Raw genomic sequence first — 17,694 nt, forward strand, 5'->3', positions numbered from 1 at the left:
ATGAAAAATAAACGTGCAACTTCCTATAAACGTTCTTGAACACTCGAAAATATCCGTCTAGACTTGCACTGTATCTTTTTTTTTTTTTTTTTTTTTTTAATTTTTGACATGCACTCAGTGACGACAAAGAAATTTCTAGCCAATGCGTTTCATTCGGCATACCTCTTAACATAAATTTATTTTTACAGTCATTTTTCAAAATTGTAAGCGAAGAGGAACTTTCTTTTGTAGCTTATTTCTTTATTTACCAAAATCATACATAAACTGATGAAATTTTGAAAGAAATTCTTTTACTTTACATAACAATATTATCAAGGAACATTCGTTGGACTTTTGTTGTTTAATTAATCACGGGATCGAGGAGGCTGCGAAATTATTACGCTAGACTAAACAGATCCTTATGCACTGACGTTTGTAAAATAATGAATATCAGAAGCTTAATAAGTCTCTTGCTCCTGATCCTGAAGAATTAAAGTTTCAAGTGAGATCTATTATTAAAACATTCTTCAAAGAGCACCTTCGCGTCTCGAAGTGAAAAATTTTCAATTAAATTCATGCATTTCTCGAATATTCCCGCGTTTTTGGAGAATTTATCATTCCAAAATTCTACGGGATACATGTAACATGCAGAAACACGTAGAATATTCAAAGTAGAATTTTAATCGTGATATTTAGCAGGTGAAATAAATCTCTATGCGCGTGATACGGAAAAATATAACATGCAGGAACACGTGAAATATTCAAAGCACAGTATTAATCGCGATAATAAATATTTAGAAAATGAAACGTTATCCCCCGTTTAAATTTAATTCTATTCAAATTTTATCATCAACGGTATAAAACCCTCCGCGGCGTGTTATTAATCATTAAACTTGCGAAGATTTAAATTTTTCAAAACAAAATGTGCATATTCCCTGTACAACATAAAGAAGAAGAAAAAACACACGCAAAGTATCTAAAGTTTTATCGAGAAACTTTCATTTTATCGTAAAATGTCCATTCAGATCACGCTTCTTGATTCCAGTAATTAAACAAAATGGAAATTGATGAAATTTACGCGATATCTTTACTACCACTGCCAAAATCGTTCCCGGACCCGTGATCGCGTGAAATTAAATTACATCCTGCGGGAATTAAGCGGATTCGCATATTCAATATGGTAAGTGTGCATTCTCGTTAACGGCGAGTACACGGAATAGGTGAATTGTTATAAAGTTTGCCAGCTGTTTACGTAATCAATGCCTATGTTTACGAGTAATAACGTTACCGAGCGGCTGCTGCTAAGGCTGGTAAACGTTAAATATGATTATACCAGGGGAACGGCTGTAATCTGCTGGAAAATATTCGAGCCACGAGAAGTCGGAGCGCGATACACTGGATACGAGTGGATGAACGCTGCAAGGGAAAAACGGAAAACCTGCTTAAGAGATTTAATTAGATCGCTCGAGGGGTCGCGTAAGTGATGTAACCGCGTTTAAGGAGACGCTCCTCTGTGACCCGTGAAATTTCGCGTACCGACGATTTATTAAAGTAGCGACTGTAATGGCAAAGGCCATGAAAGGAGATGCTAATTTCCTAACGTTATGAACCTCAATGGCGTACGTTATTTGAGAATCTGAGAACGAAGCAGGGCCGACATGTATGTCAATGCTGTAGAGATACGAAACAGACTGAGTGATGTACGAAATGTAGGTACGTATATATGTATGTATGTATACACATGCACGAAAAGTTGTAATCGCGTCGAATGTGATTTATTGTTGACAATCGAATGAATCTATAATCGTTCTCTGAGTTTTCCATATTTGATCACAGGATAGTTTGAAAATTTGACGAATGTTCCAATAATAGATATTGTCTTGATTCCTAGAAGACCGTTATTCATTATCACTAGTATTTCTAATTCTATTTAAAAATGGTTCGATAAGTATGTCAATTGTTTGTTTATCTTAAATATAAATTTTTAATATCGGTTATTATTATTACTTTATTATACATATACATATTACTCGACTAATTTTTTCGAGAAGTTTCGATTAGGTCAATAACTAAAATTCAAATATCAAGAGATAACAAATAAGAAATAAATATACTAGAAAATTCAATCAGTTACTAATGTTCATTTTGTGACTTATAATTTAAACAATTACGGCTCTCGAGTTAAATACTTTTCCGATCTAAAATTTGTATATTTCAATAACTCTTTCCGTAATGCTACAATACTCTCCCTAACAAAACGTGTACAAAGCCGCGGCCGTAATGACTGGAAACTTTCCTTAAAAACATTTAAAGCGCGGCGGAAGATTCATAATTTAAAATAATTAAGCAGCTAAATAAAGGCAGGTGGCGGTCTCGGAGTTTCACTGTGAAAGTTTAACGATTCGAAGGAAATTTCATACGCTTGGCGTCGCAATTTCTCGAAAAAGTAGCCAGCACCACAATAATCAGAAGTTCCTTTTTTTTTTTTTTTACCGGAGAAACTTTCCTTCAAAGCTTCCACTTTCGAAATTTCCTCCCTTTATAAAATTAGAAAATCTCGCAATTTACAATGTCATATCATGCCGAGGACTCTTCGCTCGGACGAGTTTAATTTTTATACAGGGAACTTTTAAACGGGAAGCTTTCAAAGTGAAATCCAACGCCGTTCCGCCCGGTTTGTTTGTCATTCGATTCTTTTGATTTAGAATCTCCTGCTGATTTCTGCGAAATTGATGGTCAAGTTGAAAGCCGAAGCTCAATTTTAAAAAAAGAAAAAAAAAAAAAAACGTTTTGCGCGCCGAACGCATCGAAACAAAGCGAGCGGACTCCAGACAGCCTGTAAACAATTTTTCGAATTTTCCACGACGGAAATCGCGAATGTCGAGCAAACACGACAAAATCGAATTTTATCGCAACGCGGTGCCGTTTCGTCGCCGATTTAATTAATTGCAAAAATTTTATTACATTTCGCGCTTTACCTGTGAGTACAGTTCTCGCAGTAATATTTAATGGAGAACTATAGCTATACGATATGAAGGAATAATTGGCCCTGGACGTTGGAATTATTTGAAACAACGCCTTCGTGTGTTTGTGTATTATGAGATTCGAACAGTTGTATCAAAGGTTCACAAAAGTGAAATTTAAGAGTCGTTATTTTATATTATTGCAAATAAAAATGTAGAGAGATAAATATATTTAATTGAGAATAACGTGGATTGTGTTTTGTTTAAAGTAAAATAAAACGAATTTTCAAGTACTAAAATAACGTCGGTTATATTTTCGATAATCGACTTTGAATTGCTACTAAGAATAATACAGATATTTATAATACGGATAAAGCTATAAATACATCGAGTTAAATTCGATGGCTAATTTTCAATAATCAAATACCAGTTACAAGTTTCCAATAACAATTGTCAATTTTTTGACGATTTCACTAATTTTCGATATTGTTAGTTATCAATGTTATAACCAATAATTGTCAAATGCCGACACATTTAGCAATCTTACTAAAGCTTCCAATTTCCCACTCCGTCGTTAAATAATTAATATTCTCTAAACTGCGACGAACAAACATACACATCAAACGCCAACCACTAATTTTTAATTCCCAGCCACTAAAATTTCCAATTTCTCATCCCGTCGCTGAACACAGCTTGGAGCTAGGACGAGAAAAAGAACTCTAAATTGAAATCTACCAAATGCGAATTACTAATCTTCAGTTTCCAATTTCCAATCGTCAGTCAGACTCCGATCTCTCCCCTTTTCGCCACGCCGTCCAGCGATTAATTTCCAAAGAACTGAGAAATGAAAACGCAGATCGAACGAGGGGCTCGAGATTCGTAACGAACGACGAAGGAGAAATCAAACACACTTTTTGTCAAGGGGCCAGCTCGCTGTAAACTTTCGACTCAAACGGCAAGCAGGTAGAGAATGCAATCGCAAGATCTCCGAGTTCACACTTCAAAGGGAAGGGGCGCTCCGGTAATTGAATCTGCGACGACAGAGACGTAAAAAAGGCATATTCTTTTGAACACCTGTTGAGAAAAACGTTTAACCCATTGAGATTCGTTCCATGTGTCAAGCGTAGTTGGCCAATTGCCGCTAATATCGTTTCCTAGCTGTTCGCCTGAGAGAAGACTTTGCTCTTCACCTTCACCAAGGCCGTCATCGAGTTTCGTCGACTGCGAAACAGTCCAGTTCAAAAGTGGAAGTCAAGGGAACAGAGGCGCGGGAGGAAGACAAAAGAAAAGAGAGAGAGAGAGAGAGAGGTATGTACAGAGGATCGAGAGAATATTTTATTTTTCCTCTACTTATCGCTTAATGGAATCGAACCGCTTCTCCTGTCGTGAATCGACAGCTGGCGAGGAAGAAGAAGAAGCGAATGAGCAGAACAAAAAGAAGCAGCGGCGACAAATGCTTTAAACGATTCCTTAAAACCAGGCTAGGACGATAAAAGGTTCATCTGGTGAATAAATCACTGGAATTTCGCTGCTATCTTCTGGCCGCGCCGACGAAATTCCCTTTCGCCTTGATATCGATCACACACATACACGCGTTCCCTTTTTCTTTCACGTCGAAACTTTGGATCCCGATACATCGGGATGTGCAGGTGCGAAGCTTTCAAAGCTTTCGGTATATACGCACTGAAGAGATTTTTGAGAATTCCGTATGAAATTCGAAGGTGGACTGCCTTGATTCAAGTGCCGCGCGATGAGCGCGAGAAGATGATGTATATTCGAATGAAGAAAAGCAGTATGATTGTTCGGAGTTCATTGGTTGGTTAAAACTTGAGAGGATTCTCGGAATTTTTAGACACTTGAAATTTCAAATGTCACAATTTTACAAATTCGTAATTTTAGAAATTTCGAAATTTTTCCAAATTTCGGGAATTCAAACTTTTGCAGCTGTATAAATCCGAGATATTTTGAAATTTTTGGAACTTGGAATTTCAGTGGAATTTCAGAGCCTCGATAATTTCGAAACCTCAAAACGCGCTAAAACATTCACTTTGCAAAATTTTTCCCGTGCCAACTCATCAGAGAACAAAATCCTCCCGGCGAATTAAAGATTCATTCAAAATCCTGGGAAAGTAACTGGCAGGGACGATCGAAACGACTGTTCAAACGTGATCGCGCGATTTGTCAAACCAGCTCAGCTGTTATTTCGTCCAAGGCCAGAGAAGACAGTTCCAGGTTAAGCTTCCACAGATCCAAGCAGAAGCAGAAACGGATCCCGACCGTTCCAATTCTTGCCCACTCTCGCAACTTCCAATCCTTACAGATCCCCCTTTAAAACTGTCAGTTCCTTCCAGAAAGGATAAAGAAAGGACACAGCCATTTCATACCTCGATTCTACGTCAGTTCGACCGAGCTATAAAAATATTAGACTTAAGCACATCGATCAACGGGGATCGAATCGAAGCTCGATCGTTTAAAAGAATTACACCGCTCAGACGATACAAGCGACAAACGTTGGACAATTGTGTCGATCGTTTCGCCGGTGCCAAGTCTTAGGCGTTTAAACTCGAGGTCTGCAAAGGGCGAAGAGGGTTGCGAACGACCGTGGACAAGGGGACAGAAGGAGGGTTGGGAGAGAAGAGGACGATAGAGGGAAAGGGTTCGGCTAACCCTTTTGCTTACGCACCTGCACACCGTACAATTCGAAACGTCCCCTGCACTTCCGTGTGCAATTAGTCACGGAATAGGTTGAACAGTCACGGGACGCCTCGAGGGAGCCGAGGGGTGGATCGGAGGAACGGAGAAATGGCGTATCGGGCAAAGAGAACGGAACGGCAAGAGAAGAAGAGGCAACTGAGAGTAATTCGAACAAGGGATCAGGAATGGTAATTAAGGGACGAAAGGTTGGACGAAACGACGCAAAGGTGGACGCTTTGAATGAAGTTAAAAACTGAAACTGGCCTCCTCGCGTCGATTCCACCTGGAATCCACGGGGAACAGATAAGGAAACCGAGCTGGTATTGATTTTATCGAATCGGTGGATAGATCGGTCCATCCTCGTTCGTTTCCACTTTGGCTATCGAGACGCGCTGTCAGGTTCATTTATATAATTGAAGTATCGACGCATTAATTTGGCCATACGGAGCCAACGACGTTTAATTGGTTGGCTTGCGGCGAGGAAACGAATGCTCGGGGAAGAGCAAAGGTGGAAAAAGATAGGGAAGAGATCGAGGGTGAAAGGTGGTCGTTGGGTTTACTCGGACTACGAGTGTTCGTCCTTGTGGGCGATTTAAAATCGCGCGAGAATCTACTCTGTCGTATACGATAACGTATAATAATATAATATAACAGAATTGCACGATGAATCATTATCAGCTTTCCTGCAGAATTCGCTCACTCGTGACACTCTCGATCGAATGTATTTATTTTCATTTCTGTTTTTCCATACAGCAGCAGAAACAGAAATGAAACGAGCGAAGAAAGAATTAAAGGTATGAAAACGTGAAAAATGTACCGATACAAGGAATATATGTACACGAGATACTCTCGAATGATATTTAACGACCGAAACAAATCTCCATGTACTTGTACTCGTAAAATTACAAATTTACACACGACATTCACAATCCAGTGATGCATTTGCCACGCGATACATTCCACGCGCTATATTCCGCTATGTTCCTATTTATCTTATCTGTACTTTAACGATATCATTTATTAAGTTATCAATAATATATCAATAGCCATTAACATCGTTCGACGATAGCGACCAATCCGTTCAACATATCATAGACAGATTATTGTTAGAAATTTATTGGCAATTTGCTTTCATCGAGCGTTTTCGTGACTCGTTCCGTTTCAAATTAGAATTCTCTAGAGATCGTTAATAATTCTTGATTGATACCCGCGTTATATTATAGGAACGAGAATAATTAATCGAATAATAAATGGTATTCCACTGAATTATAATTGGATGTACTGTTTTTTCCCCCCTCCCCTTCCCGCGCGTAAAGTCGTGCGAGTAATTGTGTCAAATATATCGACCAAAATAGGACCGGACCGTTTTTGAATAACGTTACCCTCGTTACATTTGCGCGCGTGTGACAGGAAAGTCAGTGACCGAAAACACATTGAATAACACCGCGCGACATCCATAAACGTATTACTGCAGACCGTCAATCAATTACAATGCATGGACAGTAAAGCACACGATCAATGCTTAACTGGATTCACCTTTCGCTGTAATACCGAAAACGAACTATTTTTCGACCCGCGCTTCGATTATAATTAACCACGGCCGTTTGCTAAAGTAGCCGAACACGGCATAGAAATGTAGGTTGATTTAACGAGCTTGGATGATTAGCAGATGCCGTGAAAAAAAGTTTCCCTTCTGAACTTTTAATTTTAAACTAGCAAATTCTTAGGTTTTCAAATTTTCAGGAATTATCTGGTATTTTCGAATTCTCGAGCTTTCAACAATCTTCAAAGTTTTCGCTGTTTCATTGCAACGTTGGAGTTCTCAAGTATTCGTAGTTTCGAAATTTCAAACTTTCAAAGTTTCACAATTTTCAATCTTCGCATTTTCAAACCTCCGTAATTTTCAAGTTTCTAGACTTTTGCTGCCTCAAACTTTGAAATAATCAAGTTCTCAAATGTTCGTAGTTTCAAAATTTCGAAATTTTCGAAAATTTTTGGCATTTTCAAATCTCCGTGATTTTCAATCGTTTCTACGATTTCCAAATTTCCTAAATCGCTTAATCACGAATCGAAACTTTAAATCAGCGAGCCTAGTATTCCACCGATGCGCAATACTAACTTGGTTCGTTTCATCGATTGTTTTCATCTGTTCCTATACATTTTGCAGAAGTCAAATTTCGTGCCAACTGACCGCGTTAAATTGTATCGAAATACAACTCTAATTACTCTCGCACAGCAAAATTGAATTATGCTCTCCTGCACATGTTAACTTGTGCTAAATCGGGACCGTTTTGTTGAATTTTATTGAAGCAATATTACATGAGCTAGCAAAGTAAACGTTTATTACGTTTCACTTTAGATTTTATACTTCTATCATTTGTTTTCACATACTTTGAAACAAAGGACAAATAAAATTTAAATTTTTTAATCAATTTGCTCTTTGATCAACAGTTAAGATTTTTAGTCACGACACTTGGAAATTGCAAACGCTATACTGTTCGAGCAATACTCAAGAGTTGTAAATTATGATAGTATTTTAATTCTATCGTAAACAAACCAAAAATAAACAAATACGTGCACAATATTGAACTAGGATAATAAACGATTATTCGAATCACTAAAGAATATTTGAAGCAAGCTGTGCATAAATTCGCCTTGCAATTCGTGAGAATTTTTCAACAATCTTTACTAGAAAAAAACAAACGTTTGACAAGTTCTACAGTGTGTATGCCAGCATATAAGGTTCAAATTAAAAATTCTTCGAATACTCTTCAAATCTCACACGAAAGTCGAAATTCTTCGCAAGACACCTCGTGGCCGAGTACGAGTGCCAAGTGCCAAAAGAAACGAACAGAGAATGCGATCTCATTCAGCCGACGTGGCTGTCAAAATCCGACCACCGCTAGTCTATCCTCGCAATAAAGATCTCGTGCAATCAGAGAGGACGAATCGTGTGTCTGTCGCAGGTTTATTCGTCGGAGGAAAGTCCACCGAGGGGAAAGTGTGCTTCTCGACGCGAGGGAAGTGGCAATATACGGAGAACGAGGCGAGAACGATTGCAGGATAACAATGTCTGCAGGCAGACAGAGCGCAGGCATAAATGGACCAAGGTACGAGAGAAGGGAATATGTAACACCGTAGTTCTATTCGGCGCGAATGAGTCAAAGAGGAGCAAGAGACGAATTGGATGGCAAATTGCGCCGAATTTGAGTTATATTCAAGTAAGGCTACATGCGATCAATGAAAATATTAGAGCAGATCATTTGCGAAGATTGGGTGCAATGTTTCAATGTTGACGAGTGACAGTAAACTACGAAAATGTATGTGTTCACAGTCAGAAATCAAATGTTTAATGAGAATCGTAGTTCTTTGAAACAAGTGTATTTAATAAAAATAAAGAGACTTCAGAATCACTTCTCAAACTGTAAATAATATAATTTAACTATAACCTAAATTTATAACATGAAACCTGATTTTATATGAGAATGAAATTTATATTTACAATGCATATATATACAATATATAATCTAATTTGACAGTAAACTACGAAAATGTATGTGTTCACAGTCAGAAATCAAATGTTTAATGAAAATCGTAGTTCTTTGAAACAAGTGTATTTAATAAAAATAAAGAGACTTCAAAATCACCTGTCCAACTGTAAATAATATAATTTAACTATAACCTAAATTTATAACATGAAACCTAATTTTATATAAGAATGAAATTTATATTTACAATGCACATATATATAATCTAATTTTAAAAATGAAATTGATATGATATAATGATAAATTCCGAAATTAATTTATTATAAATCCTAAATGAAACTTAAAAACTTATTTCCGTATAATAACGTATAACGTATAACGTATAACCAAAGTTATTTCACGAAATTTGTAATGATACTTGTAACGATGCAAATAAAACATAAAAAAGAAAAAATATCACCCAAGTCATATTATACGCTACCGGTCAAAAATTTGAACACACGTTCTGTGTGTAATATATTTAAATAAATCATCTAAAATCCAATATCCAATGGTGATTGTCTCGCTCAGAGTATTTTGGATTCTACACAGAACGAAACAGCAAAGAATCAACACAGAACGAAACGGAACGTTCAACACTTTTGATCGGTAAGATGCGTTTACCTCTCAAATGCGTACCTTCGTGGGAATTCGACTGTGCGATGGTGCCGCCGATTTCACGTCGCCACGTGACTTTCGGCTTGGGGGTACCAGTGGCGGCGCATCGTAACGTTACGTTGCTACCCTCTTGTACCTCCATGTCGGTGCTGGTGGAGTCGTCCAGGATATCCGGTGGTACTGAAACAATGACCACATTGCAACGATAGCAGCCCGCCTCCATCGTGTACAATTCGCGTACACCGGGCCACGCTCGAACGCCACGCCATTCGGTTGAATAGATGGCTATCTGGACCCGATCTACCGATGTCTCGTTGCGTATTCGCAAATATTGCGCAACACCGCGATCGACGCATCGTCGACGCAGCCCGGTCGTAAAACCGGCGAATCGCCCGGTTGATCGTGAATACGCTTGAACGGCGTTGCGTTACGTCGCGACGTGATCGGTTCACCGATCCGCGTCCCTATTGTTTGACCACCCGTTTAAGGTGCTGTCGATCACTCGGAACTTTCCGTGAAATTTAGCTTCGCCGCTACGAACGTGGTTCACCATCGTTGCATCGCCGATCTTTCTCTCGAAGCAAACTTTTACGAATATCTATTTTAAATATATATATATACGAACGAAACGAATGAATTTAAACAGAGACATTGTTCCACCTGTTAAAAGATTATAACGTCATAACGGATATTCCTGCTAACTGTACTTTTGCATTTAGGAGTTTTTTACTCTCAAAGAATCTAGAGTTTACATGTTAGATGAATAGAACATTGACGTTAGTATTGCGAATACTGCGAATAGAAATGAGACTGAGTGAATTTCGTTGATGCATGTTTTCTTTTCTTCAAATGAAGTGCGTGTATTTCTAAGTATTATTTAATTATGGTCATTATGAAATTTCGTGGAAAGTAGTTTCTGAACGTTTAAAAATATTGATAAAATTTTAGAGAAGAAACGACGACTCTCACTTTCACTGATCAAATTAATAGACGTTAATTTTATTCTCATTATAATTGATCGAATATCATTTCTTATGGACGAGTAAATTAAACTCATCCATCCTTACAAGAAGATACAAACTTATATTTTACATTAAAAGCATCGCTTCTGTAATCTAGTTTAATTAAACAGTTCGTGAATCGTGACATACTATAAATCCTCGAACTCTTATGGATAATTTTCTTAAGACCCTTTGCAATTTCAAATTGCAATTCTTCCAATTAAAGAAGAATGTCTAATGTTAGTTGAGCGTGGAGACGAATCACTTTCGAAATTGTTAAACATATTTTATTTCATATTGCACAATAAATTTTCAATGATTCAATAATTCAAATAATTTACGATAATGCACGTTAAAATTCTTCTGAATCTCTTAAATCATCGAATTTTCTAAATCTCTTAAAATAAAAAAAATATAAATTCCTTCTAAATTTTCTAAATTTCCAATCGGTATAAAAATAATTCCATATCTCACATTTCATGTTGAACCTTCCACTGAACGAAATGAGTTGCAGATTAAAAAAAAAAAAAAAAAGAAAAGAAAAATAATATTTCACGTGTGGGGGGAAAATTGTGCGCAAATTGTGGGCAAATTGCTTGAAAATTTCTGAAAGAAAGAATTAAATGACTATTATCGCAGCGCCGTGTGGCTCGATTTTCTTTTCCCCTTAACGTTAAGCGGGACGAAGGGGCCACGGCACGGGCTTTTGTTTCATGCCATTGATTCGCGATAATTGGCCACGCTCCGGTACTTTAATCGTCATTTCAATCGTCGAAGGGAAAGTGTTTTGTTTCGCGCGCGCCGGGCAAATTAAATGGCATATCGTGGCGCGCGATGATAACCACGCTCTTCAATTTGCTGAAGGTTATAATTTCAATTTAAACTGCCGCGAGTGGACGTGGCTTTATCGATTAAAACGATACCTGCAGTTTCACTTTTTAATCCCGGCATTTAGGGCTTACACAGTCTATACAGTACATTTGCTCGCGATCCCTCGTTTATATAAACTGAATGGCGATGAAAACTGTGGAAATTTTTGAAAGACGGAAAGTTGAATTTAACGATTCTGCGATTGTTTCGCGCAGAGATTTATTTATCTCGGAACAGAGTGAAGCATTGAATATTATTAAATTAAATTCATTTTGTACCTCAACTACTAAACCAGTCGTAATAGTATCCGATGATTCTTCGTTTTGAAAATTATTGCGCGTATAGTCTTTTTTTGGCACTAACTTCAATATTATTCATATTTTCCGCTTTAACTTTAATTAATTATAGATAGATATTAAAAGTATTTTTGGTACTAAAAAGAAAATGTATTCGTAATTCATATCTCATTTTGTAACATAAATTGTTCGTAGAAATTCAAATTGTAGTAATAAAAAAAAGATTATAGATTTAGAGATGGAAAAGAAATTTGTAGATACAGAGATTGTCAAATTTCTTTCCGATTCCAATTAAATAACAATATCTGGGATCAATATCTGCTACGAATTTGCAAAGTGGCATTTAACGTTTTTTTAATTGGACAGTAGTGGTATCGATCGTCAAAATACGACACTAGTTCGTTCGAATGGTTCTCTAGAAGCTTTTAGCTCGTTAGCAGTTGAAACGTTACATCTGCGCAGACGGAGTTCGTCTCTATTCCGAATATTTCTCTATTTATATACATATCGTATAATATTCTTCAATATACATATCAATCACCTCTCTCACATGTCGGAAATATTTTTCGAAAATTAAGAAAAAATTGTTCAAACTCGAGAAAATTTGATTGGAAAACTGAAACAACGACCAAATTCAATTGATGTATATCTTTTTTTTATTTCAATAGGGTAAATTGTTATGAGTATGTGAATTGTAAAAATGCAATTAAAAAAAATAAACTTTCCATTAAGTAAAAAAACGTATGTGTGTGTGTGTGTTTGTGTCGCATGAACAAAGTGAAAGAAATTTCGAAACATTTTACATGAAATGAAAATTTAATTGAATCAAGAGTGCTACTGTTCAGCTAAGCTACACTTACTTTGAATTTAAGATAAAATCTATCAAATATTATATTTCGTCAATCAAGTTTCATGAAGATGTGCAAAAATTATAAGAACTATTGTTTCACACGAAGGTTGTTCAAAAATATACAATTTTCAGTAACGAAAGACATTGAACTATTATGGGAACCTGAATTATAGTAAATATTTCATTGTAATAGCGTTTGAAACACAACCAAGAAATAAATCTTTCAAAGTCTTTTGATACCTCTCAAATGAAACATTTAAAACTATCGGAAACTTTTGTAAAATTGAACAGTCTTCAAACTTGAAGAGCTTCAAAATTCAAAGTTTCAAGTTTCAAGTTTGAAAGACAAATTTGGAATTTAAAATTTGAAGATAGGAAATCTGAAATTTCATAACTGACAGTTTTTAATACGTGGAACTGTGATGTTAGTATTGAAAATATTTGACGATTTAAATAGAAAAGGGGAGACGAAATTTTATTTGCAATTGAACATATTCTTGTTTGAAATTTGTTACTTTTAAGAATAAACTACTAATATATTTTTATTATTCTTCGTTAAAGAATAGAGTAACTCGTAGAGTGTTATTATTAGAGAGCTAATGGAGAATGTTATCTTAGAGAGAGAGAGAGAGAGAGAGAAGAACTATATTATGTTGCCAAAAGTTGAAAATTTCGATTTTAAAGTTTCTGCTTCTTTCACCCTCCACGATAAGACCTGTCATATCCGAAGAGCTTTTCAAGAGCAAGTAGAAATTAGTTTTTAACGATCTTTAGAACCCCGTATACTTGACAAACGATTCCAAGTCCGAAGGGAACTTTCCTCACAGACAGATGCTATTGCAGTTACTTCTTTAGAAAAAGTACACCAAGTTTGCAATGGAAGGAACACTATATCCAAAGCTAATGGTCTGTTAATCAGCTGAAAATTTCCCAGAAAAAACTAAATAGTTTTCAGCCAAGTTTTCTAGACAGTTTGTTGAACAAACCAAGAAAAATCAATAGTAATAAAGTAATTCTAGACTAATAAATATTTCCATCTCCAGATTTTTATTAATTAATTATTGTACTTAGGTTATTCTTTCATTCATTTATGATTTCTTTTAAATAAAGCACTTATTCTTGATTGATGAATTTAATTCAAATTTAAAATTTACCTACAGTTCGGTTATTAAATACTTTAACATTTCCAGAAAACGATACTATAAAAGTTATTACAAAATTACTAAAATTTCTATCATTTTACATAAACTTATAGGGAAATCTGAAACTTATATTACTAAATTTTCAATAATTTTTCTTATTTATAATTCTCACATCCTCCAAATGATTTCACAATGTAGACAAAGATCTCTCATAATTACCAATTCATTGTTCCCTTGCGAATTTTGTATTTTGTATTTCCTCCAACAAAATTCCAATTCTTCGTTTTTTTTTCATTTTTTATCGAAGACTAGCAGATACCCAAATACCTACGAATAAAAGTATTCATCTTCTTTCAAATTTCTGTCAAGTTCCTTCGAGGACACGAAGCTTATTGCGCTCCAATTAAAGCTATTAAACATAATCTTGCGAAATATCGCAACTTCTCTTGCAGAACTGATCCAGCCAGCGAGCGATGTTCATAAGCTTTCTTTCGCTATCCTTGTACGAAGATCACCATCGAGGCTAGGCCCTCTCTCTAAAGAACTCTCTATCCTGTCGCACCTGCGAGTTCCGGAAGACGTGTTCTGAAGGTAAAGTAGTTGAAGAGCCAACTTTTCGCAAGGAGAGGTGTTCGAAAGTAACGTAAACTTTTCCAGCAAGTCTCGCGCCCTTGCGCATCTTGTTACGTTGATTAGAGCGATAGGCAGTCTTATAAGCAGAAGGAAATGAACGCGGGAATTTTTAACGTATTGAGTATTATGTGATTAACTAGAAAGTCAAATGACGAGCAAACGAGCGTAAACGGGAATTTTATCGACGAAAGGAACAATAATTTTGCAAATAAATTATATGGATACTTCTTTGAGCAATAGCATATCTGTCAACTGTATAAAATTGTATAAAATTTTTGTTAAATTTATCAACAATTAACAATTTAATATTCTCGTACAATAATATATATATAATAGTATAAAAACAGGTATAAAATTGTGCTCTACCTTTTAAATCCATTAATAATTTAATTGATTGATATATTCTCGTGCAATAAGTAATCAACTATTTTGCACTTGTAAACAATTTGTGAGAAGATAACATTTTTATTTTTTAATTAAATTATATAATTTCCTAAAAATTATTATCAATGACAGTTTGCCATCTCTGCTTCAAAAGTTCTCCCTCTTGTAGAAATCTGGTGTCCGTGATGCAAAGTAAGATGCAAAATGAGCTCTTATATCGGCTACAGAATTGAACGTTTTATTTCTTAAAGGAGTGCTTCGGAGATCTAAACAAATGAAAATCAGACTCTCTCTCTTTATTTTCTCTCTAACTTTTTAATTCTTTCCTGGATGAGTTGGCCCGTTGTTATCATGTTTTATTTATACAAGATGATTAAATAATTTTTTACATAAGATATTTAAGATTTTATATAAAATAACTTTTAAGACAATTTACATGTTATTTTATATCTTATTTATATAAGATAATTTGTTCTCCAACCTGTTTTTGAACAACGTTGGTCGTTCAATACCTCACTCGATGTGTAAATCGCGAGTCGATAAATGAGCTCGGGGCTATAATAAATATTTGGAAACACCAATATACAATCTTCGTACCCCATAATTTCCATTTACTCTGCCTCCTTGAAACCACGTATGTATGTGTGTACATATCATAGAAATGTATAATTGTCACACGTTCAAGCGCTGAATCAATAAACATTCCCGAGCACGATTCACGATACACGATTCACGGGTGAATATCTACAAAATTCACCGTCGTATAAGTAACAAAAAAAAAAAAAAAAAAAAAAAAAAAAAGAAAAAGGTGAAACGAGAGAGCACGAGGATGAGAAATTTGACTGCGAAGAGTCAAGTAAATGCAAAGCCATTCGAGGAGAGAGAAAAGCAATTGGAACGGGCCGTAGAGAAAAATATTAAGCTACGCGTTGGCGTAATTTATTTTCGGCGCTCAGGCTACGTCGGGCGCAAACGGATCGACAAAAAGCCATGGTATCCGCAGATAGTATATTTATTGATACGGCGGAACAATCGGCGCCGAATTTATTATTTCGCACGTGTTCCGCTCGACAACGTGGCCATAGTTCTTCCCTTTCGTCCTGGCATTTCATCCCCCAACGACCTCTTTCCAACCGCGCCATGCGTTTACACGATGAACCAGTTATGTTAAAAGCTGTTTATAAACTTTCTCTGCACGCTATGCATGTTTCGCGCTACACTCGTCACCGATGAGCATTATTCGCGAATTTTGGACGCGATGCGAAACGGGTTCGTCATTTTGTTAATAGGAGATGTGTGAAATAAATTTAAATCGTGTTACGATACGTGTTTCAAAAATAAAAAAAAAAAAAAAAAGGAAATATGTGAACGCGACGATATCATTTTCGCATTTTCCCTTTCCCTCGTACGATAAATTTCGTTAAATTTCAAATTGAAATTGAAGCGAACCTCGAATTTAATAATATTTTCTCGTGGAACATCAAAGCAATTTTAAGGTAAGAAACGCATTGATTAATTTTTAAACAGATAAGTAATTTTATTTTAAAAAGTGATTATGAGGAATGGTATCGATATGAAAAATGTGGGAACACAAAACTTAACTCTGTTTTGACGTTCTTATTTATTAATCTGAATAATCATTCTACTTTCTTACTGTTGAAATAATTGACCAAATGGAACGAGAGTATAAAAATTTTATTCTACGTACTATACTCGGTGCCCCTTTGTATTTTCTATTGAAACAATTTCAAAATTCTGCGCCAATTTTACCCTGCGAGTTAAAATGATTTGCTTATGAATTCTGCTACTTTATATGAATTTGAATGAAACATCTGTCGCACAGCTGCGACACAATCGTACAATTTGATCGTGTACATTCATTTCCGTAGTAATTGTTCATAATCAATTACTGTAAATTAATACACCACATTGATATTGGAAGTGACGCGAAGATTGAATACTTTGAAATACGCTATTTATTTTGAAACGATATACAATCGTAGGGAACAGAAAACAGAACGCATTGTTTGGACAAATGAAAGTTCAACGGGATCATAAGCAGCATGTACTCCGCGTAACATATTTACACGCGATAATTCCTCAGCTGTGATATATTTCTGTAAAATCAGAAATAACAACTCTCGGGATAATAGTACTGCACGAATGTAGTTTCGTTTGCTCTGAAAATATCACTCAGCCTCGTACATTGTGGCGATATGTACGGTATATTAATAATATTTCCGAAACCATAAACGCTTAAATACATTTATTCGAGTATGAAATAACTCCAATTGAAGACTTTTCATACCGCAGCAAGCAATTAAATGCTTGTTCAATAACCTTTTCCCGTGTTAAACTACATTTCTTCCCAAGTACAAGACAACTCTGTACAATATTTGCTCAATTCTTCACGATACGAAAAAGGAAACGTACGATAAACAACACTGGCCATTTCACAACCTTCTGCTGCATTGAATTTCCTGTTATCAGAAAACGGGAAGGATGATCTCAAAGTTTACGCCAACGACGAAGCAAACGGACACGTACATACACACACGCGCGCACCTCGAAATGCCAGCCTTGTAATTCCACAATTTAATCGGGAAATTCTCGTTCGGGCTAAACGTCGTACCACCATTCGAACACGAAAGTGAGAACAGGCAATTTCACAGTGTGCAGCGGTCAAGTAGGTAGTAACGCGTCCGCGATAAAGGAAGGATTTTAACGAGGGGGTTAT

The 17,694-nt window shown here is 36.0% G+C and overlaps 1 protein-coding gene across 1 annotated transcript in view; it reads right to left on the minus strand.

Annotated features, from left to right (window-relative positions):
• Positions 1-1,053: 1,053 nt before the first annotated feature.
• The window catches only part of LOC122536407 (neuronal growth regulator 1-like), a 93,300-nt gene continuing 76,659 nt past the window's right edge, over positions 1,054-17,694 (minus strand). Inside the window, exons 6-7 of the mRNA XM_043668764.1 lie at positions 9,788-9,961; positions 1,054-1,124 (exon numbers count right to left, since the gene is read on the minus strand). Of these exons, the coding sequence (XP_043524699.1) occupies positions 1,054-1,124; positions 9,788-9,961 (245 nt within the window). The remainder of the gene's footprint in view (positions 1,125-9,787; positions 9,962-17,694) is intronic.

The sequence above is a fragment of the Frieseomelitta varia genome, unplaced genomic scaffold, assembly GCF_011392965.1.
Source record: "Frieseomelitta varia isolate USP_RPSP 00005682 unplaced genomic scaffold, Fvar_1.2 scaffold_831, whole genome shotgun sequence".
NCBI lineage: Eukaryota > Metazoa > Arthropoda > Insecta > Hymenoptera > Apidae > Frieseomelitta > Frieseomelitta varia.